General features: G+C 41.0%; 1 protein-coding gene across 2 annotated transcripts in view; it reads left to right on the plus strand.

The window, feature by feature from the left end:
- TBX15 (T-box transcription factor 15) overlaps positions 1 to 27,019 on the plus strand; it is a 90,472-nt gene that overhangs the window by 33,339 nt on the left and 30,114 nt on the right. For both annotated transcript variants that reach the window (XM_088052083.1, XM_005523865.3), the window contains one exon: positions 20,406 to 20,619. In XM_088052083.1, the coding sequence (XP_087908209.1) occupies positions 20,406 to 20,619 (214 nt within the window). The remainder of the gene's footprint in view (positions 1 to 20,405; positions 20,620 to 27,019) is intronic.

Genomic DNA, 27,019 nt, shown 5'->3' on the forward strand with positions numbered 1-27,019 from the left:
TGGGGCCTCCAGCAGAGCAGAGCACCTGCAGAACTGACTTGTGGAAAGGGAACAAGAGCTGCTCACCTTTCCTTCCATCAGCTGGATCATTCCACCATCTGTTCTTACAGATGCTCGGTATCTGCATTATTTTTCTGTTTCCTGCATTACTGCACATAGTAGAGGGTAAAATATTTTACTAAGTGGGAATATGCAAAACATTTCGGAAAATTATACATGGACATTTTAATATTGACATTTTTGCAAATGTCGGTTTTTGGAAATGTATAAAAAGGATTCTAATCAAAATAAAACAGAGAATTAGACATAGTTTCAAATATGAAACAATATTAATACCTCTTGGATACACTTCTACTTTCAAAAAATAGCATTTTCTAAAGAAAAACTACTCCATCAGCAGGTTTTGACCAGCTTCATAATTTCATTTTTCCATCATTTCCTAAGGTAGAGTAGAACAACAGAGTCAAAAAAATGCTGGTATCTTGTGTTACTTAATCAGTGTTTATGAATGTGCAGCCCCCTTGCTACCCTCCTCCTCTTGGTGGATCCTTAGCTGCAGGTACAAATGCACATATACCTACACACTCAACCCTGAGGCTAAAGCCAGTCTGCTTTAGGTCTTGCTTGATGACAAGAGCTTGATCCATGTGCTCTCATGTCCACCTTCCACTCCGTGTGCTCCCAGGCAGGCGGAGGAGCACTGCAAGGAGGAACCCTGCTTGGCCCCTGCAGACTTCTTCCCCAGGCTGAGCTAAAAGCCAAAGAAGAAATTGCATGTCAGGTATTCATCCAACATTTTCCCTTTGGGGCCAGAGCAGGACTTCCAAGGTTACTTTGATACTGTGGGTTATGGTGGCCATGCAGGGTGAACAGGGTCGTTGTGGTCCATGGTTCAGCACTGTGCCGATCATTTTAGGCATCCTGGATGTTTCAGTCACAACCTGTGTTTTACAAAGGCTCCCAAATATTTCTGCTGCTGAGAGTGCCCATATGGTGAAGGAAGAGAACATTTTTGGGGGGGTCATCGTTGCCCTGTATCCTGGTAAGACACCATGATTTTAAAGCTTCTCCTCAAGAAACTGATGTTATAGGACCATGGGACCCAGCCAAGCCTTCTGCTCCTGGCCATTCAACCTCCTTTGATCTCTTTGATCAAGACATATTGGTGGATGAGGAAATGGGAAAAACAACACAGATGTAAACGCAGCAAATTCAGTTGTTAATACTCATTTTGTGTGAGGCATCTGGACCTGCCCTCTCACTACTGTCAGGGGAATTTTGAAGGTTGTGCAAAATGTTTTCTCCTGTTCCTCTGCTGGATTAACAGCTGCAAAAACTGGACCAGCTCAGCAGTTTTAATCCCTGGGATCCTGTCTGTACATTCTGATTTCAGAGGCCTCTGTTGGTAGAGAAAAGTCATACCTCAGTATGGGGCCAAATTATATAATAGTGGTTATGGGATGTCATCTGTTGTCTTGCACATAATATTTACATGTTTTCCCAATCAATCCATAATTGCTTCTATCTGAGCTTCCACAGGGTGGTGCGGAAAGTCCTGACTTCAGCTGCCTGTAAGTCCATTCCAAGGTCCTTGGCAAGAGCACTCTAATTTGAGATGGAGATGCGGGAGTGCTTCCTCTAGTATATCACACTGCAGGGCTTGTTCTCCCTCATTTTGCTGTCTGAGCTATATCTGTGTAGAAAAAGAGCCCAACAGAGAATAATTAAAGATCTCCAGTATCACTGGAAATGAGGAAAAACGCCATTGAGATAGATAATGTAACTGTTGTGATTGAGGTGGGAGCTGCAATTTGTTTGTACTGAGTTGAAAGTGCACAGAGAAATACTGTAGTGGGTTAAGAATCAGTAGTAGAGGAGTTTCATGGATTTCCTCTGTAATCCTGTTTATGTGGCTTTGTGCCCACCTGCATGTGGTTGTCTGTTTTGTGCAATGTGGGCATCTCCCAGAGGAATAAAAGTTATACCTGGGGAACACTGGTGAGGTGTTCAAACTCTTTAGCATGTCAGAATAATTTCTGAACTTCAGCCTGACTTACATTTTCCATAATCCCTTTCCTCTTTATATTTTTCTTTCAAGGTTTTATGCCTTTCCAATGTCCTTTTAATGCCTTTATTTGCTTTATTACTTGCACTGTGCTTTTTAGAGCTGTGCTGTTATACATATTTGCTGTCTTTTCGTCTCCTAATATTTTCTCCCACTGATTTCTTTAGCTTTTTCCCATTCACCTTCTCCCGCTCCTTCTCCCGTCTTACTATTGCAATCTACAGAGTTTCTACCTGCTTCCTCTGAAGACATTTGAACTCAGGATGGCCTGAGGAGTTTCATGGGTGGATATGAGTCAACAGGTCTTTTAGGGAAATTTCGAGTCAAAGCCTTAATTTTAGTAAATAAAAAGTATTGTATCCTTCTCTGTGACTGGAGAGGTGGCTCCTGAATGTTTGCATTAGCCACCAAGCCACATAGGAAATTCTTGAGAATGTTTTCAGTGATTTAATTTCTTGGTTACTAAGTCTGCAGACACTGAATTATTTTGAGTATGTGTGGGCAGATTTTATTTTTGCTTTATTTTTCCACTATTCCTTTATTTTGTTAAGCCTTTTGCCTATTGGTTTTATTTTATTTTCCTCTTCCATGAATTATTTCTCTCCCCATAACCTCACCACATCATCTCTTTCCATCTCCACGTCCTTCCAAGTCCTTTTGATCTTGCTACCTGTAGTCTTTTTCTCCTTGCATTCTTCTTTCTCCCATTGTCCCTAATAGATTTTATCTGCTCCATCTAAATCTGCTGAGAGCAGAGAGCACTATGCCTCTAAGGCTTTTATGATATTAATGATTAAAACTTGGAGTGTTTGGCTTAGGAGGTCAGAAGATTACCTTTCCTGAGACAGTAACTGAATTGAACCCAAAATTCACCAGCGTTTCTGCTGTAATGTCCTCAGCTGGATGCCCTGACTTTGGGAGCAGAGAAAGGAAACTGCCTGAGGTGTCTTTGCTAAGCACTCAGGAAGGGTGCAGCCAACCAGTGGCTGCCACTTGCCATTGCCTATGGCAAGGAAAGATGGAAGACTGTGAAGGGATACAGGTTGGGAGAAAGGATTTGCAGAGCTTGTCTGTAGCTGCCAGTCCTCAGACACTGTCAGTGAGCCCAGCTTCTGGGTGAGAGTTTTGTGTCTGGGCAGGGAGGCACAGACCTGCCCAGTGGTTAATGCTAATACATTGCTGCTGCTTTGAGATAGCAACCATGAATTAATCATGGCCTCTATGAGGGAATGGCTCAGGTTTGAGCAATTGTCATAAGTGTGATTCAGCTTGGTCCTCCCCAGGATGCTTTCAGCACAGATGAGCTCGGGCACAGGGAAATATTCCTGACAGGAGGTTGAGGACATTGTATGTAAGTAGATCTGTGTGTCTTTGCCCTTGCACATGTGCAACCCTTATGTAAACCCCCTTAAAACAACCTCGGTCTTAAATAAGTAAGAAATTGTTTGAGCTCATTGAAGAACTTGGAGTATAATAGTTTTCTGTCAGAAATTCTGCATAAAATTGCTTTAAATTGTATGTGGAAAACAAAGCATTTATTGGGATATTGGGATCTGTGCTAAAACAGTCTGTGCTACCACAGAAGTTTTTGCTTTCTGATGTTTTGTACTGTCAAGGCAACCATGCTGCCTTATAAAGTTTAAAAGCTCTGCATTCTTAGACAGACTGTGCTGGCCTGTGTGAGTGATTTGTATGAACTGTAATACACTTTTTACTCAAAAGCTGGACATTTCTGGCAGATTCTTTTGAGTGCTTTTCAGACCTTTGAAATAAAAAGCTGAGGACTAAATAAATGGGAGGAAATCACATGCAGTAAATCACCAGGAGTGCATAGACTGTCTCAGGATTGTGAAAGAAATAAAGTGTGAAATAGTAATGATACTGTAAAAGAGATACAATAAAATCAGAGAAAACAGTGGGTCAGGTGCTAAGCAGCATGAAGGCTGTTTTGCTCTGCTCCAGCAGCTCAGTATAGCAGTTAAGCAAATATTTTATAGCTGGAAGTAACACACTCTAGTTCCTCAAGCTGGGTCCTGTGCCCCTCTCACTCTGAGGGTGAAAGAGCAGCACACAGTGCTTGCACCAAGAGTCTGCAGAACTCACTCAGTGGGTCAGTGTGTGGGGACAGAAGCTGTACTCACTGCAAGGAGATTTTTGTGGTTGGAGTTCCTGCTTAGTTCCCTGCCAGCTCCCCAGCTGCTCTGCCCAGTCCTGCTTACAGCACAAGTGGGGGAACCCCAAGTTAATCCTTGCAAATGTTCACAAATGTAACTGTGGCGAGACTGTGATAGATTCCAGAAAAAGGAGATTTTGCAGTGAGCAGCATAGCAATATTGACAAATCTTATAATTACTGGTGGGTGATGAATTTTACAGCTCTATCATAAAAGAATCACAGGATTTGTTCATGTTGCAAGAAATGTTTGATTATCTTCTGGTCTAATAGCCATTAGTACTGCGTGTGACATATTTAAGAGGGGGGGAAAAAATTATTGTGCAGAAGTCATTGTGGCCAGAGAAGAGAGGAGTGAGGATACATGAAACAATTATGCAGACACCAGGGTTGGTGAAGAATGGGAAGAGGTGAAGAAGAATGGGAAGAGGTGCTACAGGCACCGGAGCTGAGATTTGAAGGTACACTGGGGAGCAGGGACCCACTTATTGCAAATGGAGAGCCCCATGTCAGAGCAAGTGGATACTGGAAGAAGGATGTGACCCTGTAGGGTCCTGGCACGACCTGTGGCTCCATGGAGAGTGGAGCCTACGCTGGAGCAAATTTACTGGCAGGACTTGTGACCCTGCATGAGCCATGCAGGAGCAGTCTGTACCCGAAAGCCTGCGGAAAGGGACGAGCGCTGGAGCAATTCGTGAGGAACTGCAGCCTGTGGGAAGGACTCATGTTGGAGAAGTTTGTGGGGAACTGTCTCCGGTGGGAGAGACTTCACGTTAGAGCAGGGAAAGGGCCTCATCCCTGAGCAGGAAGCAGAAGCGACATGTGATGAACTGACCGCAGCCCCCACTCCCATCTCCCCGTGCCTCTGTGTAGCAGGGAGCTGCTGCTGATGTATGAGGGGCTGCCTGCAGGGGAGCAGGACAACAGCAATGATGCAGCAAAACCAGCTGGTTGCAGGAGGCATGCACTGGTGCGTGTACCCTGTGCTACATGCAGGAGGGAACCTTGGTCTTTCCTGAGACGAGGGAAGCTCTTTGTCACAGCCTGTCCAGGAGGAGGGGATGGTTGTGGCTCAGGTTTCAGTGTGGAGGACAGCCCGTGCCTCCCGGCTGTGCTGTGGAAGGGACACGCTCTGCCACCTGTCCCCCCAGAGAGGGCTGCATGGCCTCTTGCTGCTTGGAACACAAGGGACCCGAGAAGAACAAGTCCTGGAGCTGTGAGCCTGGGTGAGTGTGGTGAAGGCAGTGGGATAATGTAGGTTACCCCAGCAATATCTGGCACAGGACACTTGCCCTGTGCTCTGAGGGCTTCTCTGCACAGGAGGCTCTTACTGAATAGCTTTATGATTAGCAATCGGTGTAAGGAATTCTTTATTCAAGAAAAAACACAAAGTTGTGCTTTCTGAGTAATCCTATAAGCTGACACTGAGATGGCCTTCCTGGATTTAGAAACACCACAGTTATTACACAGAGCATGTCCCATGGATGTGACCTTCTCAGTTCCTCCCACTCAGTAAACAGAGAAATTGGTTGTTCTCTAGCTGTGTCTTCCTTTTCAAGAAAGGCACACTGTTTAGAGTAAAATTCACATAAAATAGCTGTTTTTCTGTGAAATATTCAATATAATGAGTGAGGGTCTTGCTCTGGTTGCAGAGAAAAATACAGAGAGGCAGGGGATGTAATAGATCCAATGTTAGATTTGCTTTGCTGCCTTCTGGGGAAAACCCATTGCTCCTATTTTCAAGTGAAGCCAACAAATTTAATTTGTTTACCTTCCTGTAAATATCCTGACTTGTTTTAGCAGCAGAAAGGTAACTGTGGCTGCAAAACTGGCATTTTGCAAAGACATCTTGAAACTCAGCCATGGAAATACATAGAAATTTAATTTCATCTAGCCACTTCTATTTTCTTTTATTTTACTTTATTTGTTTTGGGTTTTTTTTGTTTGTTTTTTGTTTTTTTTTAATCTATTCCTCAGTGAAACTTGCCTGCAACTGCTCTGTGCAAATGTGTGAAAGCATTTTAGTACTAGTTTCTTTACCCCTAAAGGCCATAAAATTTGTGTAAAACCCAGACTCTCAGGAGTCAAAAACAGAATGCCAGTCAGGATTCTGGGTGCTTTATGCAACAAAGAGTGCTCTGTTTAAGCAACCCCACATTTCCCTACTGCGTTAATGTTTTTCTCCATCGTGAAATGGATGTGGGCAAGAAAGCTGCTGAGATGGGTTAAGAGGTCCCTCCTTAGCTGATGCACACAGGAGGAAATAAGCTGATCTGCTCAAGCAGATCAGACCTGCAGCCAGCAGTACAAAGCCAGACTGAAAGTCCTGAAGTACAAAGTACAAAGCCACATGAGCTGTGGAAAGGGAGGGAAAGAATGGTGGGGTATCGAGAACATAGGCTCACTGTCATTCCTTCTGCTGGGGTTTTTGGTGAGAAGGCTGTAATGCCTCCTGGACTGTCCTCTCTTTACAACATCTGATGCCAAGGAGCCAATTCCACCCAATAAACTGTCCTAATCCCCAGCCTCTTCCCTCTCCTTTCTTACCCTGTACATTTGTTGTACTTCTGTTTCAGCCTTGTCCTTTCCCTCCCTCTCCCTCTCTGCCTTCCATGGTGCATCTCACTGAAGAGCAGCCCAGCTGCATCTCAGACCCTTCTGGGCTCCAGGCTGGAAGGGGTGGGTCAGAGTTTCACTTTGAAGCATCACTGTGGGGCTTCCAAACTGTACTGGGAGAGGAAATTGCTGCCTCCACCTGTAGCCACATGGTCAAACTCAGCAGCATCAGAGACAAGCCCGGGCTGCTTTTCACATCAAATTTTACCACACAAGAAGAAGGTGACAGAAGTATGACTGAAAAGAAGGTGGAGAGAGGGGGAGGAAAGTATGTTCTTCTGAGACTTTCTTTTTCTTCTCCTCTTTTTCCCCAAGAGAACTGGTGGATCCCTTACTAGTTCAGCACTTCTCTCCAACCACTTTATGCTGTAGTATGGAAAGCGCTGAAAGGAAGTTTTGAGCCACAGATGGCAGCATTTCAGCAATAAGGAGGGCATGGGAGGATGCACGAGAGCACCACAGATAATAAATTAAGTGATGAAATAATATGTTTAGAAACCCTATAAGGCATGTGCTGTCTGGCTGTTGTGCAATTATGCCCCACTCCCAATGAAACCCCAATGGCAAATGAAACTCTTTTTCCTCTGTGTTCTTCTTGAACTGAGCAGAAAGATAAATCTGCAGCAGTGTCTGGGAAGGATGCAACAAATCACCTGTATGTCAGAAAAGTCACACACTTTTTCATTAAGATGTTTTGTGAGGAATATGCTAAATGGTACTGGTAGGACTGACAGGCACAGAATTCTTGGTGTGTTGGTGTCCATGGGTGTCTTTCCATCTCTGAGCTTTAGTTTGAGTGATTTTGACTTTCCATTCTGTGCATCTTCTGCAGTTAGCATACCTTCAGCTTCCTCTGTGCCACAGTTGTTTGTGATAGAAACCCCTGAGTGGGAGAGGAGTGTCTCAGTGTGCAAGCTCTGAAGCTGGATGGCAGAGTGAGCTTGAACAGGGTTTTTCGGCAGATGGGTGGAAACTGCAAATTCAATGCGCTATCTGTATATCTGTCAATGCTATTTTAAACTTGTGAAGGCTAAAGTAGAAGTTAATGGTGATGTGAATTCTCATTTTCTACTTCAAAAATATGTGGGATATTTGCATTTTTAGTTGTAGTGGAGATTGAAATTTTGAGAATTTGGTAGATTTCCTTTCCACATGAAAAAGTTCATCCTTGTTTTCTAAATGAAGTAATTAATTAGAATGTTTCATATTTCTTTTTCTCATCTGCAGTAAGATACAGCAAGCCATTATTTCCACTATCAAAAGGCCAACTTTTTTAGAGAAAAGATGGTTGGAAAGAACCTTCAGCAGGCTCAAAATATGCATATAATTTTCCAAGTGTAGTACATGCTTTTAAAGGTTTTAAAAGAATGGGTTATGAAATAGTTTAGTTCTGAATGGTTGAAAATGTGTGGGTATTCATACACAGAAAATTACTAGCCCTGTTTTTGACATCCCTAAAGGGTGCTATCTGAGGTCACAGAAACCAGCTGCTATCTGAGGTCACCACTGATGCTTTGACATCACTGGTGGGGTAACCAGGCAAACCTGAGACCTTTGAGACTTCAGTGTTTCCAGACCGTGGACATTCCAAAGGACATCACAGTGTGGCATTCTATTGTTTTTAGTGTGCTGAACTGAGAGTCAAGCAGGCATGAGCATTCTGAATTAAAGTATTTTTCATAAAATACCAAACTACCAGAAGGTTTTGCCAACATTCTCCTTGAATATATCTTTTATATTAGATGCGGATGAGAGAAACAAAGGAAAACAGACTGGAAATTTCCAGTGTTCAAAAATGCTGAATTATGCAATCATCAGTTTTAGTCTTAAGCAGCAGGATGTTTTTAATTTAATAGCTATCTGGATATGTTTCTCCATTTCCTTTTATCAGTTTTATTCTGACACAGGTTCTAACCAGAAAGTGGAAAAATGAGCCTCACAGTAGGTAAGGCATGTAGGCACAGGTACAGGTATGACTGAGAAACAGAAATATTTCTTTTTTATATATACTTTATATATAAAGTTGTTGTGTGCAACACCTGTGAAGTGTTTATGCCAGAGCCATTTGTGGCCTGTTTTCAGAAGGACTAAGTAAGTACTTTTAGAGTAAGTGCAAGTGATTTGTTGTATTCCCTGTGTGTGCCTGTAAATGCCACGTTAAAAGCCCATACTTCTCTCAGTGAAGAGAAAAAGGTTATGCACCTCTTCAGTTGTACAGATGAAGTGCTGGCGAGTTCTGCAAAGATGAATGAAGTCCATGCAGTTTTCACAGTGAGCTTGTGATGGCCAGATGTTGGAGTGTGTGTGAACGCACGCCGGTGCATCTGTTGTTTGGATAATAGGATATACACGTGTGGGACAACTGTGCAGTGTAGGTGTTATGACACTTGGGACCACGGCTTCAGCAGGCGTAAACCAGGGTGGCTCAGTGGAAGGAACCAAGTCCAGCAGCGCGCGCTTCCTGGAATCAGCGTGTGTGATGGCATGTAGGGACTTGGACATGTGGGATTGCGGTTGGCAGAGTGTGTCAGGATGTGACTTGGGGAGCTTCAGCTGAAGACAGTTGCTAAAAGAAAAGAGAAAAAGCCAAGCCACAAATAAACATCTAAGGAGCACGAATGTTAAGGGAAAAGGAGAGAATGAATTCAATGAGGCTGTTCCCCCAGGATAAGTGACCAGTTTTGTGCTGCTTTTCCTCCGTAGAAGTACATGGGAGCTGTGGGATTTTAGAAAAATTCTGAGGGGAAATTCAATTTATGCCTTGGCATGTGTATGTGATATTTCAGATTTCAAATTAGATTGTGTTTATATGACACAGTTGCTTTTCATAGCGCAGGCTTGATTGAAGTTCCTAACACATCTTTTCCAGGACCATGCACCATACTGTTGTAATACAGCCCTGTAACCTATTCAGTCACTCGTGATTCTGTCTCCCATAAACTCATACCAACTCCATCCCCCACCTTGTTACTTTAAAAATAATTTGTTTTGTTCCTAGCTTGGTCTTGAAACACTAGAAGCTAATAAAACCAGAACTGTGCTCAGGTTCTTCTGGAGAATCTTTTGTCTCAATCCTGCCTGCATGGCTCCATAGTCAGAGGTGGAAAATTGGCTGGTTTGGATGCAAGTCAGTTGTACATGAAGGAAATAAAAGGAAGAATATGTTTATCATTTGTGAAATTTCCCCAGAATCACTGCTTAGGAAAAAAATCTGGTCACTCTGCAGAGGTGATCAAAACAGCAAACAGAACATTTGATTGCAAGAAACTTCCCAATGGAAAGTACCATTGAAAATACTGTAATCTCTGCTGTGTGAGCCAGCAGCAGATCACTGATTTAAGCCCCAAATACATTTTTAGGAACTCAATCCCATACATATATTTATGTGTCTTTGTGTGTGTGTGTGTGTGTGTGTGCACCCATGTAAGTAATAAAAACAGGACAGATTGGGCAAGAGAACAATTGGAGTGTTTAGAGTCAAGGAGAAGCTTTGTCATGAATGAAATCTGAAAGGATTTGGATTACAGCCAAGAAGTTTAGATAGAGGGCAATCTAAATTGTACAAGGGCAGATAGTTTTCCAAAGTCTGGCTCAGAAAGGGATGTGGGAGGTCTGAAAGACAGCTTGGCTAATGTGGCATGTAGATGAAAAAAGTGCACTTTAATGATTTGTTGAACTATTACAAACCCAAACATCAGTTCAACAGGACTAGCCTGATAATTACTGTTTTCCCAAAAGAAAATTGTAGATTGTGAATGAAACAACTCAAACTTGAAACTTCAGCCTAATGGAGCTGCATTTTTCTTGTGAAACCATTCCCATGGAAATTTCCTAATGATTTCCTTTCAAAATAGTTGCACTGAGAAAGGAAATACATAGAGTGGCATATATCTTGTTACAGCACTGCAGAAAATGGACAGTCATACTGTAAAGGAAAATAAAAAGTACTTTTTCTCTTCTTGTGTGCGCAGTTACATGGTGGGACTCACTGCTGTGTGACAGCAGCGTCAAGAATTCAAAAGGACTAAGGGAAATATAGGACCTTTCTTGTTATTAAGATACCATCTGGCTCCCTGATACTACTGTCATGATAACCACCATGGTATAGGGAAACAAATGTAATGTCTCTCTCCCCGTGGTTTGTAGGCCACCAAATATCAGCTTGCAAATATTTCAAATATTAAGCTGCTTCTGTTTGAGCTGTGCTTGTGCCTACAAAAAACGTTAATATTTTCTGGACTTCGTAGTCATTTTAAATTTCCCAGCGATTTCACATTGGTCTCAGGGAGAATGGATACCTCTGCAGCCTTAATCTTCTGTCATGTTTTCTGTTTTTTATGATGAATTTTTCTTTTCCTGTCTGGCAGAGAGCTGTCCAAGCCGCAGAATCCAGAAACAGACGGTCCCAGGGTTGGTGCCCCTTTCCACCAGGGAAGGGCCTGCCACAGAGCTGGGATTTAGTTTCAAAATCCTGCACAATTTGTGGTTATTTAGAGCCAACATTTTGGTTTGAGTTGGTCTCTAAATATTTGTTGTATGGTTTTATTTATAAGAATAATGACTCCATGTTTACAGGCTACAGCATATAATGTATCTAATGCCTAGTCTCTTATTTTTTTTAGCTTGCTCTAACTTTCAAGTGCATTTCCACTCTTTAATTTTACAGAGACTCCTGGACATTGGCCAGACAAATTCTTTGTAGTCTGTACAATTCAGGATCTTGGCCAGATTAAAGTTGTCATCAATTTCACCTCCCTCTTTTAATAGCATCCCACTTTTCTCCCTTGTACCTCTCATGTTTTTAGAGGTTGCCATTCTCTGCATTGTGCTGTATTTTCTTCAGTATTATATTCTTTTATTTTTTGTTCTGATTTAACAGAATCTTACTTTTCTGTATGCTCTTTTTAAGCCCTGTATTATTTTAAAAATGATCTTTATAAATATTCACTACTCAGCATTTTTGAGGCTGTACTGGTGATTTCTTGTCCTAAGTCCAATATGAATGACAGCTGCAGAGAATCACCTCAGGGAATTTTAGAAATATCTTCATTTCTTCTATAATGAAATTTCAAATTGCATTTTCCTCAAAGCTAGTCTGACATACTGAAGGCCCAAGCTGTTCTTGTTTTCCAGAAGACAATAATGCAACATCAAACCCTAAGTCCAACTTTTGCTGCTTCAGACGATTTTGTTCTCCTGAAATTCAGTTGCCAGAAGCCTCTGCTGGGAAAAATTATGCTTAAAAAATTCTTTTAAACAAACAAGATACCACCATTCACAGATGGGAGAGTTTATAGAACAGGTTTCTGGTCATCATCTATTTGATTAGATAGTTTTAGTTGTGATAGATAGTCTAAAACATGGATTGATGAATTGCAGGCAGATTTACTCAAAGAATACAATGGGATTTGGTATGAAGTCAACATAGAAAGCCTACGCTGTGATACTACTCAGAACAATCTTGGTCACCTGGCTTACGCTTCTGTAATGAGAATTTGTGCTTGCCAAGGATGAGTTCAGAGCCCAGCAATCAGCATCTCCAACTTCAGCTGATGCAGTTCAAAACTAGAGCTGGTGAATTGGAAGTCTGGTCCTAAACTAAATGTTGTAGCATATAGGTGTAGCATATAGGTTTCCTTTTTCTCAGCATTTTTTGAAAAATTACAATAGATTGTGAGATAAAACCCCACTTTAAAGTTTAACTGTGGCTGATATTCTTTCTTCTGGCTGGAGCAAAAGTTAACTTTTAAGGGCAAACCCCCAGGGCTGACTAGTAAACTCCAGCTGCTTTGTACTTCTTTGCCAATACTGAGAAGTCATAAACCCAATTTAACTTTCTGGTTAAACCAGGCTTACAGCTGTTTTGCATTGCTGGAGTGGAGCAGAGCAGCTGGAGCATACCCGTGAATCAGGGTGATTTTTTCTCTGCTGAGTCTTGTGTCTCTTTGTTCAGTCTTACATGGAATAAGACAAGGCAGAGGCAGTCAGCTCTTGGCAGTGCACAGTTAAATTGATGCAAGACCTGCATTTAGAGCCAAAGCCACCGTGGGGTTTTTTGTGTCTTTCTGTTTGTTTTTATATTCTCCTACTAGTTGTGTTTGCCATGGGGATATAGATGTGTGATAACTGTACTGGCCTTAAACTCAGTTTTGGTAAGTGCAGCATTTTTTGAGTGGGTTTTGCATGTTTTCTTGGCTCAAGTCATCTTACAAAAGTACCTTATAGCACTATATATGAGGAGGATGAAGAAGATTTTGAGGTTAAAGTGCCAGAGGAATTCTTCACTTCAGAATCAGCTTGTCTCTATTGGTACCGCTTGTGATGGTATCAGGTCATTCCATTTGTCCATGCCACATTTCTCCATCTCTACGACATCTTCCAGTTTTGTCTTTTTGAGTCTTGCTGATATGAATGCCATTTTGTCCTGCCATGATTTCATGGTCGTAGGCTAGAAATTAATTACTTGAATGCCTGTTTTGGCTGCCTGAGATTGCAATGCAGCATGAATATAGATGAATTTCTTGGTTTGGACAGATTTGTACTGTCCCCAAATCAGTAAATCTTGATGTTGGTTGCAACTTGCAGTCATAAATGGAATGATAATAAATATTACTGAGGGATACACTAGTTGAACTTTAAAAAGTTCCTTTGAGCAAACAAACTTTCTATGACTCTATTATCAGTAATAAACAGGTTATAAATTCTAGCTCTATGTAGTCAATAATGGGCTAATGCTGGAAGAAGGGATGATTGATGTAGTAGGGCCTGTGAGTGAATGGAAAAGTTTAGGGGGATAAGATATTCTATAAGAACACCTGCAGAACTATCTTTGTGTTATTTGTTGTGTGCAGTATGTCCATATGGTTACAATCACCAAGTGTTTAGAAACCTTTGCCTACAGCAAGAGCAATTGCTGGATCAGCTGTGCAAAATACACCGTGCTAATTTGAACAGCTCTGTTGAACTCCAGACTGCTTTACCTCTGCTGCTCCTGCTGCCTTTGTCACAGCCAGACTTCTTGTGTGTTTTTGAAGTTACTGAGATCTTTGGTTTTGCTTCTCCCCAAGTATTTGTTATCAGGGAAAACAGTTGTGTACCTGAAGTAGTTGCACCAGCAGCCGCCGCACCACAGCCAGATAAATTTTCACTCTTACAAACTGTTCGGACTTAGTGAGTTTCTTTTCTTTCACTTTCATGGGGTTGTGACATTTTGTTTCTAAATTCCAGTAATGTCACACTGCTTTATGCATGGTTCTTAGGCTGCTGATTTTGTGGGGTGGTAGTAGACAGTTTGAAAATCATAAATCTAAAAAGAACCATAAGATCTGTCTGCAAGCAGCAGCAAAAGCAAGGTGTCTACTCCACTAATTTCATCTGGGTTCATAGGAAAAAAATAAAAATAACAAAAAAATGAAGTTCACCAAATTTTCTGTGTCCATACATGTCCCAGATTTTGTACCTTCTTTGTAATCTGCAGGTTCTAATGGCCAGCAAATCAACTGCAGGGGAGAGGGAAAGACCACCTGTTGCACTAAATATTCACAAACCCTGCAAACAAAAATAAACAGTAAAAGACCAAACCCTTAACAGCTTGTAGCAGCTGCCACATTCCACCCAAGAGAAATCTTTATGCTAATGGAATCTGACAGGATCTACATTAGATATCTACACATATGGGGGAAAAAATATTAAAAATAATCAAAACAACAAACCAAAACAACAAGAAAATAACAAACAACCCAACAAAATCATGAGAGAAAGAGAACAAGTCTGTTGGGCCTCTCTAAGTAGGTGAGGTTTTAAGTATGTAAATCTTCTGTCATTGTTCCCACTCCTGTAATTTACATTTTTGATAGTTTGAAGTAAAACATTTGTTGAGTGCATGAACTGCATGGCCATGGACTAAATTCAGCTCTGTTTCTTTTATTGGTTCAGTTAGGGGAACATTATCCCTGCTGTGCTCCAGCTGCAGAAAAAATTCTGATGAAGATTCTTCTATGAAGATGCATAGAAAATAGTCTTTTAATATCTCACATACCAGTTTGCCTCTTGTACCAAATTGATGAAAACCCAGGAAATTTACATGAAGAATACTTGCCAGCTGAGTTGTAGAAGGAAGTCAGGCAGTAGCAGCTTGCTGATTTGCGTGGGAGGGCTCTGATCCCAGGACACTGGTGCTGGGAACTGGTTGGGGTTATTGTCTATCATCTTGGGGCACTCAGTGCAGATGCTGACCTCAGAGCCACCATCTTCGTCAGAACAGTGTTTTCCTTCCTATCTGCCAACAAGAAGCCTGGGGATTTGTGGATCAGAAAAAATTATAAGTTGAGGATTTCCAGGGTGATATGGAGATAATAGAAATGTGAGAAAGGGATTGAGAAAGAAAAAATCTGAACTACTTTAATTTTCTTCTATAAGCTTAGAAATGGCCAAAGGTATCCCTAGAAGCTTTGAAAGTGACACTCTGGTCTGGTTAGACTCTAAGGTTGCTAAAAGTTCTGAGAAATTTCCTCTCCTCCAATTCTGTTAAGCTGCAGTAAGTAGCTGGAGGCATGGTCAGTGTGGTAAGAAGGGAGGGCTGGAAGCCATCCAACGGGGCAGTAGAAAAAGGAACTGTGTTTTTGCACAGTGACAGTGAAAGAGAGTTATGCTTCAGGCCTTAGAGAGTTTTTTTGCACATTAAACACAGGGGTCTTTACAGTTTTTTCCCATTAGATAGTTTCAACCTCCTTGAAATGCAGTTCTTGCAATAGCCTATCTGGCTTTGACAGATCAGTCCAGGTCCCACAGTCAAAAACACTTGGTCAGTCTGTTTGTCCAGCAAGTTGCCTATAAGAAGGGGTGGTGCTTTAGTATTTACTCTGTATTATCTATAGGGAAAAACCTATTTGTCTGGAAGCCTTAAGCATTGGCATTTCCCTGTGGTCACCATGTCTGTCTCCACAAAGACCAAAATATTTGTGTTTTCTTCTGGCTACACATAACTCCATAGAGCAGCAGAAATAATTGGTGGAAACGTCAGAAAAAAAGAACATAAAGAATGAGCAAGAGTGGAAATGGATAGTTTTAGAAGAGATTTGAAATAATGGAGAAATGAAGGAAGCAGATTGATACTAACTGTGCAGTCAGCAGTAGCTTTGAAGATGTTCACCTCCATAGCTATGGCACAGCAGGAAGGGCCCTGCTTCAAGCAGACAGGTGAGAGGAACAACCTTGTAAAGAAAAGCAGTTAAGATCAGAAAGTGCAAGTTCATGGGTTCCTGTAAAAGCAATAAGGAACATTTTGACCTGAGACAATTCCAACAGAAAGTCCAGTGAAATACCATAGGTTTAGAAATCTCAGTAGAATTACTCCCACTTTTGTTAGGGGTCAGTGATGGATGAGTTGGTTTTGAAGTATTATTTCTCAAGGACTGTAACCTAGCAAGAGAAAATCATAAAACTACTTTAACTGCTGCTTGTTTAACTTATGGCTAAAGTGGCACAAATTACAGATTCATCAGGGTTGAAAGAGACCTTCAAAATCATCTACAGCAGTCAAACTAGCACCACTGTAGTCACCCCTGAACCATATCCCTAAGTGCCACATCCAGACACAGTAGGATTGCAGCCCAACATAATGCAAGAGAGTCAGCATTCCTGGGGCTGAGGAGCCTGAGAAGGTCTCCTAACTCTGAAGGGAAGCCATGTCATGGGTGATCTGCCTTCCCCTCTGCCAGGACCCTGAGTTCAGATTGTGGGCTTTTGTATAAGACACCTCTTAAAGGAGAGACGAATAATCTTGCCACTTTGGAGCTAGAATAAACTAGAGGTTGCATACCTTCCTCAGAAATCCTTCTGTTTGTTGTTCAGTCATACACAATATGTAGTACCAGCCCCAGTTTGCATCTCTGGGTGCTCATAGTTTTACATATCCTGTTGGTGCTTCAGGAGCTATTGCCTGCTTTCCCTCTGCTCACACCAATATAAAGTAAAAGCTATTTGAGTTTAGCAAAGTTGCACCCCACTGATGCTGGTGTGTGAAGAAATCAAGCTCCCAGTTTGAACACCAGAAGAATATTCATATGTTCCTGATTGTTTCATAGCGAGCAAGTATGTGCACGGAGTGTCTTGAGCTGTGCTAGCTGCCAGCTGGCACAATTAACTACTATACATGGAGACTGGTTCACCCTGCATCCCTTTAAGGATTGCTCACTTACAGATGTTCACACCTGTCTCTTGATTAATTCAAAATCTTAGCACATGGAGAGAACTCCAGTTAAAAGTCACAGAGTCTTATAGACCTGGCTGTCACTAGGGTTGAATTTCGTATGTCAGGTGCACTTAACCTCCTCTGAATTCCCTGGGCATGGACTAAGTGTCTCCAACTGGATGACAACATTCAGGAGAGCTTAGCTCAGGAAAGGCTGAAGAAAACACAAAACATGTCTCACTGCCTATTGAATCTGAAATAAGAGCAACAACACAATGGAGAGTGACTCTCCATTTCCTGAGTTAGAAGGAGAGGTAGTTAACTATTCTGTGCACTAACTTGGGGGTAATAATAGTTCACAACTCAGGGCACAAATTAGTATTCTTGAGGGGAAAAGAGTTCTATTCTCCTTTCTGTGATACCACATATGTAGGCAAATACTGGCTTATCAGTAATTAGTGAACTCCTTTTGCAGATTTTGATCTATACCAGCATAGAAAATTATATCCAAGGTTGTGGCTCTCCTTTGACTTCCATAATTAAAAAAAGGCCTCTCCAGAAGTCTGTAAAGTTAGTGGGATGATACCAGTATAAATCAGTGAGAGGGGGCTTAAGCCTCTTATATTTAATTTTTTGCAGCATGCTATTCAGGTGAATTCCCAGGGATTCCCGAAGCTCCAGCTACATGCCCAGTTTGAAAGGCTGTCCAGGAAATGCTGGACTGAAGTGGGGACAGCACCTAGCCAAGAGCCGTTTACCATAGTGCCTCAGAGGACAGTTTCTGAGTGCCTGAACCAAGCACAGATGATGTGGTCTAAACCCATCTCTAGATTCAGACCTACAGTTTAGTACCTCATTTCAGAAGAAGGGCTCCTAGATGCAGTCACTTCAGACTCCTAGCTTATCTTTAAGTTGGACATTAGGAAGAATTTCTTCACAGACAAGATGATTAGACACTGGAATGGGCTGCCCAGGAAGGTGATGGAGTCACTGTCCCTGTTTAAGGAAAAGCTGGATGTGGCACTTAGTGTCATGGTCTGGTTGCCATGGTGGTGTTCAGTGATAGATTGGATGGGACAATCTCAGAGGTCTTTTCCAGTGTTATCAATTCTGTGATTCTGTGATCTCAGAGAAGATGTAAGACTTCTGGTTAATGGTTTAGGACGTGAGCAAGTATACAAACAGATGTTACTGTGATTTGTGAAGCACTCTGTCTCTTTTTGTTGAAGGCCAAATTGATTAACCATTCCTAGGGAGACCTAAGCATAGTGACCCCCACTCATGCTTACTTCTCCAATGCTTTGCAGTAGAATAATTTGGGCTAGAGGGAGAAGATAAGATTTGCTCCTGTGTCACTGGGGTAGTGGAGCAGGGAGCAAATATCTTAGCCCCTCTGTACTCTCAGATTGATTATCTGTCCTGTGGCCACAGAACCCCAGAAGATTACCTCATATTATCTTGAATCATCTTGTGTGTAGGATATTAGTTTTGGATGTCGGGCTGGTCTCCATGTAGCAATTCTCTATGCATAAGTTTGTGCAACTCCTTTACATGGCTGGACCTCTTATTGCCTCAGCCCAACTTAGAAGTCCATGGGAGACATAAAGAACTCCCTCTTCAAAATGGACTGGGAGCAATAAGTACTGAACCCTTCTCGTGTCCTGCAGAATTTCTACATTGTACTGACGATGGTCTAAATGACTGACAAAGCTCACAGAAAACACCCCTCAGGCAAAATGTCCTCTGTCCAGTGACATCACCTAAGACTCTCATGAAAGATAAAAGCTTCCTGATGACACCTGGGACTGGAAGTTACCTATAAACCATCAGTCAAACAGTTTTTGTCCGTACCACAGCAAAATGGATTTTCCAGAAATGTTTCCATGTGGCAGGAGGTGAGGATGGTGGTTCTGTGGGTGGTATCTTCACTGCCTCCTTCTCAACCACAGCTCTCTGCACTGATGTGCAAGTTGCTCCAGGAGACACTCTCTGAGACTTTAAACCCCAGACCCAGCTGCCACGACCTCAGGGTTGTTAAAGAGTTTCTGGCATTTTCTTGGCATGGAAGGAATTTTACATGCCATGATTTCATCACATTTTTAGAACAGATTGTTACTTTCTGTCTCCTTAGGTTTCGTTTTCAGACAGAGATACCTCTTTCTTTCTCCAAGTGCAGAGAGCCCATGTAAATAGCTGTTTTGTTCATTCACTGGGATGCTTTTACTAGTGTGATCAGTGAGGACACTGTAAAATATTTTTTCTGTATGTTCTCTGAAATCCACAGAGCTCTTCCTGAGCCATTTGACAGAGCGTTTCACATAATTTTATTCTTTCCTTAATCATTTATATAATATATAATTTTTATAATACTATTTTATTAAAAATAAGGTTCAAAACATAAACACATTGCTTTGTAGGATGTATTGTGCATTATTTTGATACAATGTGGGTGTGCAACACTGCTATTTGCAAAATTTCATCTTAGCCCTCTGTCTGAAAATGAGGACTGAATATATACAGCATATCTACCTAATAAATACATGAAATATTTTTTAAAGAAATGACCACCTGACTCAACATGCCAGCCCAGACTTTTCAACTAGTTAAATATCACTTTTTGGTTGGTTTGTTCATTTTTTGAGCAAACCTCCTTCTTCTCCCCAATACTGGTGGTTGTGTCATGTGATCTTTTCTGCAGTTTGCTTCAGTCGTTTCCTTTGAAGCATATTCCATATGTTTACTATCACCTTTTTTCTTGGCCTTTAGTAGCCTAGAGCATTTTCTTCACCAAAAGCTTCATGGTTATCCTTCCAGGAAATATCATTGCTCAAAAAAAGTTTTATAGGAGCAAATAAAACACATTTCCAGAACAGTGCTGCCAAATAGCAAAATTAAAAAAAATGTTCCTTGTTTTTGATGATGAAAATATTAAAGGGAATAAAATACTGTGGTGTTTAAAAATAACCAACTCTTTAATAGTACTGTAGGAGAATATTCAATTAAATGGAATGTAGTTTTCCAGTAAGCCCATCTTATCTTAGCTTGAAACAACAGGTTGAATTAATATTTTTCATTTCTGTTTTTCATCTATATTTTGTACTCCTGCCATTGCTGCTACTATTTATATTTTATGTTGAGAGTCTTTTTTTTCAGCTGTTTTAAAAAATTTTACAAAAGCAGCCAGATATCATGTTAGAAACTCAAAGCCCCAAATCAGGCTGTAAATCACAAAACCCCTTACACATATATGCCATATAAAAGGCCACTGTACTATTCTTTAGCACTTCCTGTGTTGACTTTCCTCTTAGCCCTCACAGTAAGTAGAATTGAAGGGTCTTACCTGGCTTTTTTACTTTGCAGACTCAGAACAGAGCACTGGCTCAGACACAGAGGTGCTGGCAGAAAGGACATCCTGCTCATTTGGCTCCCATTCTGACCTAACATCTGGTGGCTCAGGCCCTCAGCCTCCTCCGCCTTCATCCATGGAAGAGATCCAGGTAGAGCTGCAGTGTGCAGACCTCTGGAAAAGATTTCATGACATTGGGACAGAGATGATCATCACGAAAGCAGGCAGGTAAGACATCTCTGGCTTTCTGTCTAGTTACAAAAGAAATCATAACCAAACAAACAAATTTTTATTTCACTGTTTTTTTTTTTTTTAAGAAAGATTTTTTTTTCTCCTTCTTGATAATCCAAATGGATAAACATGCATGAAAAATTAAATAGCTGTCTGAGTTTCTCAGCTGTGTCTCCCATTAGCTTTCTAAAGACAAGTAAAGTTGTTTCATATGACTGTTTGAATAAGTGGCTCCAAAGGAGAACTGGCAGCTGCAGGAAACCATTTGGGATAGCTGTTCCTCTGAGCAAACAAATCAGGAAAAAATCATTGTACTGTTGGCTGAACTGAATTTAAGATAAGCTAGGAACTTGGGGGCCAGCCATTTGAGTTTCCTTTCAAGTTTCCATAGCACTTCATGAACTTACTGATTTAATCTCAAATACAGTGAAATTCAAAGTCACCTTTGCATCGAATGAATGTCTTCCTGCAGCTCTAAATAGATGCAGTGTAAATGACTTCCTGTATAAAAGATGTGCAAGCCTAATGTTTTCCTGTGCAATTGCAGTGGTACCACGACAGCTGAGGTTAGAAAGAGCCACTGATTAGCCAGATTTTTTTAAAAGGCAAACCTCACCATGACAGGTTAGCCAAGGGGAAGATCTTCACTGCTGACTACTATTTAAAAATGGCAAGGGGTCTGTTTCCCAAATCACAACCTAGAGGTAGTTGTACATTTCTACAATCCTAACTAGGACTTTTAGGCACGTTTGCATTAGCAGGCCGTTTCTTTCCTCCACCTAATGAGGTTTTAATTCCGATTGACGCGGAGAAGGAGGGCGTCAGCACCACGGACAGAGCCCGCCAAGGCGGCAAACACCGGGAGTGACCCGGGAGCTGTCCCGACTGTGCCGCAGAGATGCAGCAGGGAAATTTCACCCAAGTTTTGGGGAAAACCCACGGTGCTCTATTGTTTACAGCGTTATTTCTTATCTGTGCTCTCAGAATTTGCCAGAACAGTTCGACTTGTTGTTTTATATGCTTGTGAAGTGAGTGTTATTGCTCTCTAGGCCCAGAAAGTCCAGATAATTCAAGGAAAGGTATGCTGGACAAAGAACCCAGATGATCCCTGAAAAAGATTACCAGAGCTAGATTAGCTCCCGGTTTTAGATTTCAGTGGCAAAGGAAGAATTTTTCATCAGTACAGAGTGGGCTGCTGGTTTTGACCTTTTGCCTCAAATGGAAGAGGCGAAGTAACAGGAATGACATCACTTGCTATTGTGCAACACCTCTTCTCTGGAAATGTTAAAGCAGAGAAACAGAGAAAATCATTACTATCTTATTTTCATAGGTGATTCATTGAGACCTGAGCAGATCAAGTGATCTCTCCAACATCATTAAATATGGCACTGGAAGAACCAACTTCCTTCTTTCTGAGTTTATCGTCCTGGTGCCTGGACCACGCTGCTTCAGAAACTTAAAATAATACATTATTACCTGTTAGATTAAGTATAATTAATTCTCTGATTATACATGGAGTAGATAGCAGAATAAAAATCTCTATGCCCATCAGTTCAAACAAAAATGTCTGGAACTTAGTGGTATGAAGAGGATCTTGGCAGCTCACACTTTTCTGAATGAAGTATGCGACCTTTCTGACATCTTACAAGCTCCAGTGTGAATAATTCTTTCACTTATAGAAGACCATGTATCACAATAGAATCATAACTTCCCGTGCAAATAATATATTCATTATAATCTGAAATAATATTCTTTCTCCTTGAAATGCTTGGAATTATTTGAGTACTGATGGCCAACTGTCACATCACTGTCCACAGAAAATCTATGTAATTACTAAATAGATGTATTTTTTTTCTGCTTGATGATGTTCTTCTCCAGATGTGATGTTAACAGTATCGGAGGGCTGCTGTTTTTTTCTTTTTCTGTTGACTACATTTGTAGGTTAATCATAATGAGCATAATGAAGAGCTGGGCAGTTTCTTTCAGTAATAACACCTATTTATTGAGGATGGTCCTTACAGGTGTGATAGAATTTGCAAATTAAATGGTTGAACAGTTCAACAGGGTAAACAGTTTTCTCTCAGAGAAGATGTGTCTATGACGGGTGAGAACTGAGTCTAGCAATCCTGTTTCTCCATATGGGATGCATGATACATGATTAGAGATTAGATTTTATTATTTCTGGCATAAATAACAGCACTAGTGTTATTCCCTGAAGATTTCCTACTACTTATTCGAATTGTAAGAGACACAAAGTGTAATTTGCATCTGCTTCCTTCCTCACAGAAGATTTTGCTCTTGTTGCTTTCTCTTTGGAAACCCTGAGTCCCATAAGGCCCTCTTGTTTTGAAAGCCATTATAATTACAGACTCAGTTGCCTATAGCTACAGCTGCTCCTTAATTTTCTATGACTTGTAAAGCACTGCCTGGTTCCTGCCTGTCCCCACAATGTCTCTCTGCTCTCGCTGTGTAATGCTAATTTCTAAACTACATTCTCATTTCAAACATATTTCTGCTTATGTCAGACACACTGTACTTTTTGACTTTCAGACTCCTACTCTCACTCACTTTTACTCACTCTCAGTTCTTTGCTGTTTTTCTTTCCTTGATGCTGTGTTTATAGATGTCTTTTTTTTTTCTCTTTAACTTACTCCAGTCCTCTTACAACTCTTCCTTTTTTTCTTTCCACTGAAACACTTTTATTTAGATTTTGATCAGATGCTTATAACAAGCCTCCTTTGTTCCTTGTGTAAAAGATGCAAATGGCTGTCAGCTGCAGTCATTCAAATCTGCAATTTACCTTTATCTCCTTTTTGTTTGAAAGGCAACCTTGGACTCTGTACAAAATAAATTAATTCATCTTAAGCCCCAGGTCATACTGATTTCAACAACCAGTCCTAAAATAATTTTTAACTCTTTTTGTCTACTCTCCTTTACTAAAAGTGATCATATTGGCAGCATCAGTGGAGGAATTTAAAACCTTTTCCACATCCCTACAATCCCTATCTAATGTCCATGGTCATCTGAGCTGCAGGGGTAAATCTGTTTGTTAACAGATGCATAGAAGTGCTGCCCAAAGTGGGAAAAAAAGTGCACTTACTCCTGGGGGAATACTCTCTCTCTAGATATAGATATAGATATAGATATAGATATAGATATAGATATAGATATAGATGATATAGATGATATAGATATAGATATAGATATAGATATAGATATAGATATAGATATAGATATAGATATAGATATAGATATAGATATAGATATAGATATAGATATAGATATAGATATAGATATAGATATAGGGAGTGCTTGGAGTCCTCTGGAAGGGAATGGCTGCCTACTGTTTATGGAGGTGGTTTTATGGGTGCTACCATGAATACCAGCACGTCCAAGAGGTATCATTCTGGCAACACAGGCTCTGCCTTAACAGAGCCTGGATCTCATCTCAGCAACGGGGGAAATGATCTCATCTGTCATACCACAGTTGTGTGCTGCAGGATGGCTCAAACCAAAATGGCCAGGATCGAGAGTAAGACTGGAAAAAGCCATCAGTGAGTGAAACAGGTGACCTTGTCCTCTCCTGACTTCTCTGTGCCTCCTGAGAGGTTAAATGGTACTTAGCCTGCAGTCTTTGCATCACTGAAATCATGAGTCTGAGTTGTTTGTAGCATGTACTTGGGGCTGTACACATTACCAGGTGTTATTTTTCCTTTTCAGTGGAAAGAAGGGTGGGTCCAAAAATGCTCCTCAGTTAGAGAGAGCAGCAGAGATTTTGTAATCAAGCTCTGTTGATGCTGAAGGGGCCCATGGAGAGGACTTCTCAGAGCAAGGCCTGGCAGGCTACAGCTACCAAACTGCTTTTTAGAGTTCCTGGCCTCATGGGCCAGATAAGCTTGCTCCAGCTTCCAGAAGAATGTCCCCTTTGAGAGCAACTGAGAAGATCTGTTGGTCTCCCTCTCCTTCATAAAAAATAAATCCATTTGCTACCAAGCCCTGACCTCAGCTTTTCCTCTCAAAACACACATCTCTACATGATCTCATACTGCAGAGGGAAACAGAAGGGCATTTCTCCACTACCTTTCATTTCCTTGCCTTGCCTTCCTTTCCTTCACTCCTTACCACATTTGTTTCTCTACAGAAATGTACATTTGGCATCAGTCTTAAATTTAGGGAAATATGAGATATGAAATAACAAGGTTAACTTCAGGTTGCCCTGTAAACTCACACACATTGTAAACACTGCATACTTAATCTGCAGACCTAAATCAGATTATTTTGCAAAGTTTCTCAACTGGATTTTTTTTTTTTGTCTGGGAAATGACTGCTCTGCTTATCACTGAAATAGACACATTTTCTTTTGCTACAATTGAAGAGCACATCCCTTCATTTTAGGCTTTGAATTTACTAGATGTCACCCTTATACAAGTCTACTCTTATCTATGTTCTTAACTTAAGGGTAAGAATCTGAAGCTTTATTCTAATGTGAAAAAAAATCAATTTTGGGGATATACCTGTGATCCTCCGCCTATGACCAGTTTTCTCAAAGTAAAATTAAACCATATTTTAAAAGGAAATCTTAAATACCATCACCAAAAGATATACTGCTAGCTGCCACAACCCAACCAATTTTTTTGCTGAAAGTTCCCCAACATGATTCTTAATATTAGTACACTCCTGCACTGGCAAATACTTTTTAACCAAGTTCTAGAGTTATTTATCTATCATTAGCTTTCTTCACATTTGATGTTAATAAACTTCAGTCTTATTATGGAAGAAAACAGAAATTGAGGTGACTGAGGCACATAGCTGTTACTAAAATGCTTTTAAAAACACTTCTAAGTGGTCCTAAAGCAATAGTAGTAACTTATTTCATATCACATCATATTTCCCCTAAAAGGGTACTGTGTTTAAGTTCACAGTCTAGGTTTAGGAAGACTGTTTTCCTGCTGAGTGGTAAAGCTAACATATAAATAACTTGATCATCCCAAACTGATGCTGATATAAAACCTCCTACTAAAATATATCAGATGTCATCACATGTTCCCTATGAAAACAGACAGCCTTTGTGCCCGTAGCTGTTGACTATGAAGCTGACACCTATCTAGATGAAAGATTCTTGACTGTTTATTAACACAACCATATCCAAATGGCCTGAATTCCTTCCAAACCTATGAGCCTCTTGTTTTCTATAAGGCTGGTGCCTCTGGGCAACCAAGAGCCAGCCAAGAGGAAATGCAGAAAACAGGGACTTTACCAGGATTATACACGAGCACATCCCTAAGTCTCCACTGTTTGCCTTTTCCATTTCCCTTTTTCCACACAGCAGTGCTGCTGGAGACCTGCTGTGACAGTTCCAGCCACATCTTTATGGAAAAGGAACCTCAGTTAGTTTTATACCCACAGAAAAAAGAAAAATAGTAATAATTTACAAAACTTTAAAGGTACACTTAAACCTTAGAGAAAGTACTGGGATCAGCTGAGCTCTCTCCGATCATTTTAGAGATTAGCCTCTAAGCCTACTGAACGGTCTGTGGTAATCTTTTACAAGGTATTTCATAAGCAAACAACCCCACAGGCTATACTGCAACTTTACACGGGGCTGAAGATTTGGAGAGAGCTTCTTGGGACACACAGTGCATTCAATTTTCCCAACACAGTGTGCAGACTTAGACCCAAAGAGACTCTGATTTAATCCTGGGTTTTTCATCAACCTCTGAAACATGACCTGCCTCTTTAGCTGCTCCCAAGCCACCTCTCTCTAATTAAAGAGAGCTGGACTGTAAAATGCCACATCCTGTACCCATTTGGCTTGGCAGATTTAATGAGCCATTGTGGCAGAAACAAGGTAATGCCCTCAAGCCATTGAAGACTAATCCATTATTCCTTCCTCACCTCCCCCCCAGTCATTCTACTAGCAAACTCACACCATCAGTTGCACAAATGGCTCTCTCCTTGAAGGGTTTCTGCAGATGATTTTTCTGGCAGTTTTATGTCTCTCATAACTTGGGTTAGCTGTGCTGTGGCAGCTGTGGGGTGGAGGTCTCCCCACCCCCCCACGATAAATGCCCTTTTCCAAAGCAGATGCAGTTACTAATAGGTCAGTCAGATCTTATCTTCTCAGTGTGGGCTGAAATAAAAGAGCTGTGGGTAGGGGCAAAGGCTGAGTATCAACTTCCCACTCCTTCCCACCCTCTTCTGCAAGTGCCTATGTGTGCCTTGGCTGGGAAAGAATGAAATAGATTCTCATGATCACATCCCTGTCGTGCCAAGTATGAGAGATACTTCTGGAGATGTTGACACAATCTTTCCTGCTTTCTTCCTCCTCCAGGCTGCATTCACTAGCAATACTTTGAGAAACAGAAATGTTGAAAGGAGAACTAAATCTTTTTCTCTG

Source organism: Pseudopodoces humilis, chromosome 2, assembly GCF_049639895.1.
Source record: "Pseudopodoces humilis isolate 2021_Gansu_Grassland_sample_001 chromosome 2, ASM4963989v1, whole genome shotgun sequence".
Classification (NCBI taxonomy): domain Eukaryota; kingdom Metazoa; phylum Chordata; class Aves; order Passeriformes; family Paridae; genus Pseudopodoces; species Pseudopodoces humilis.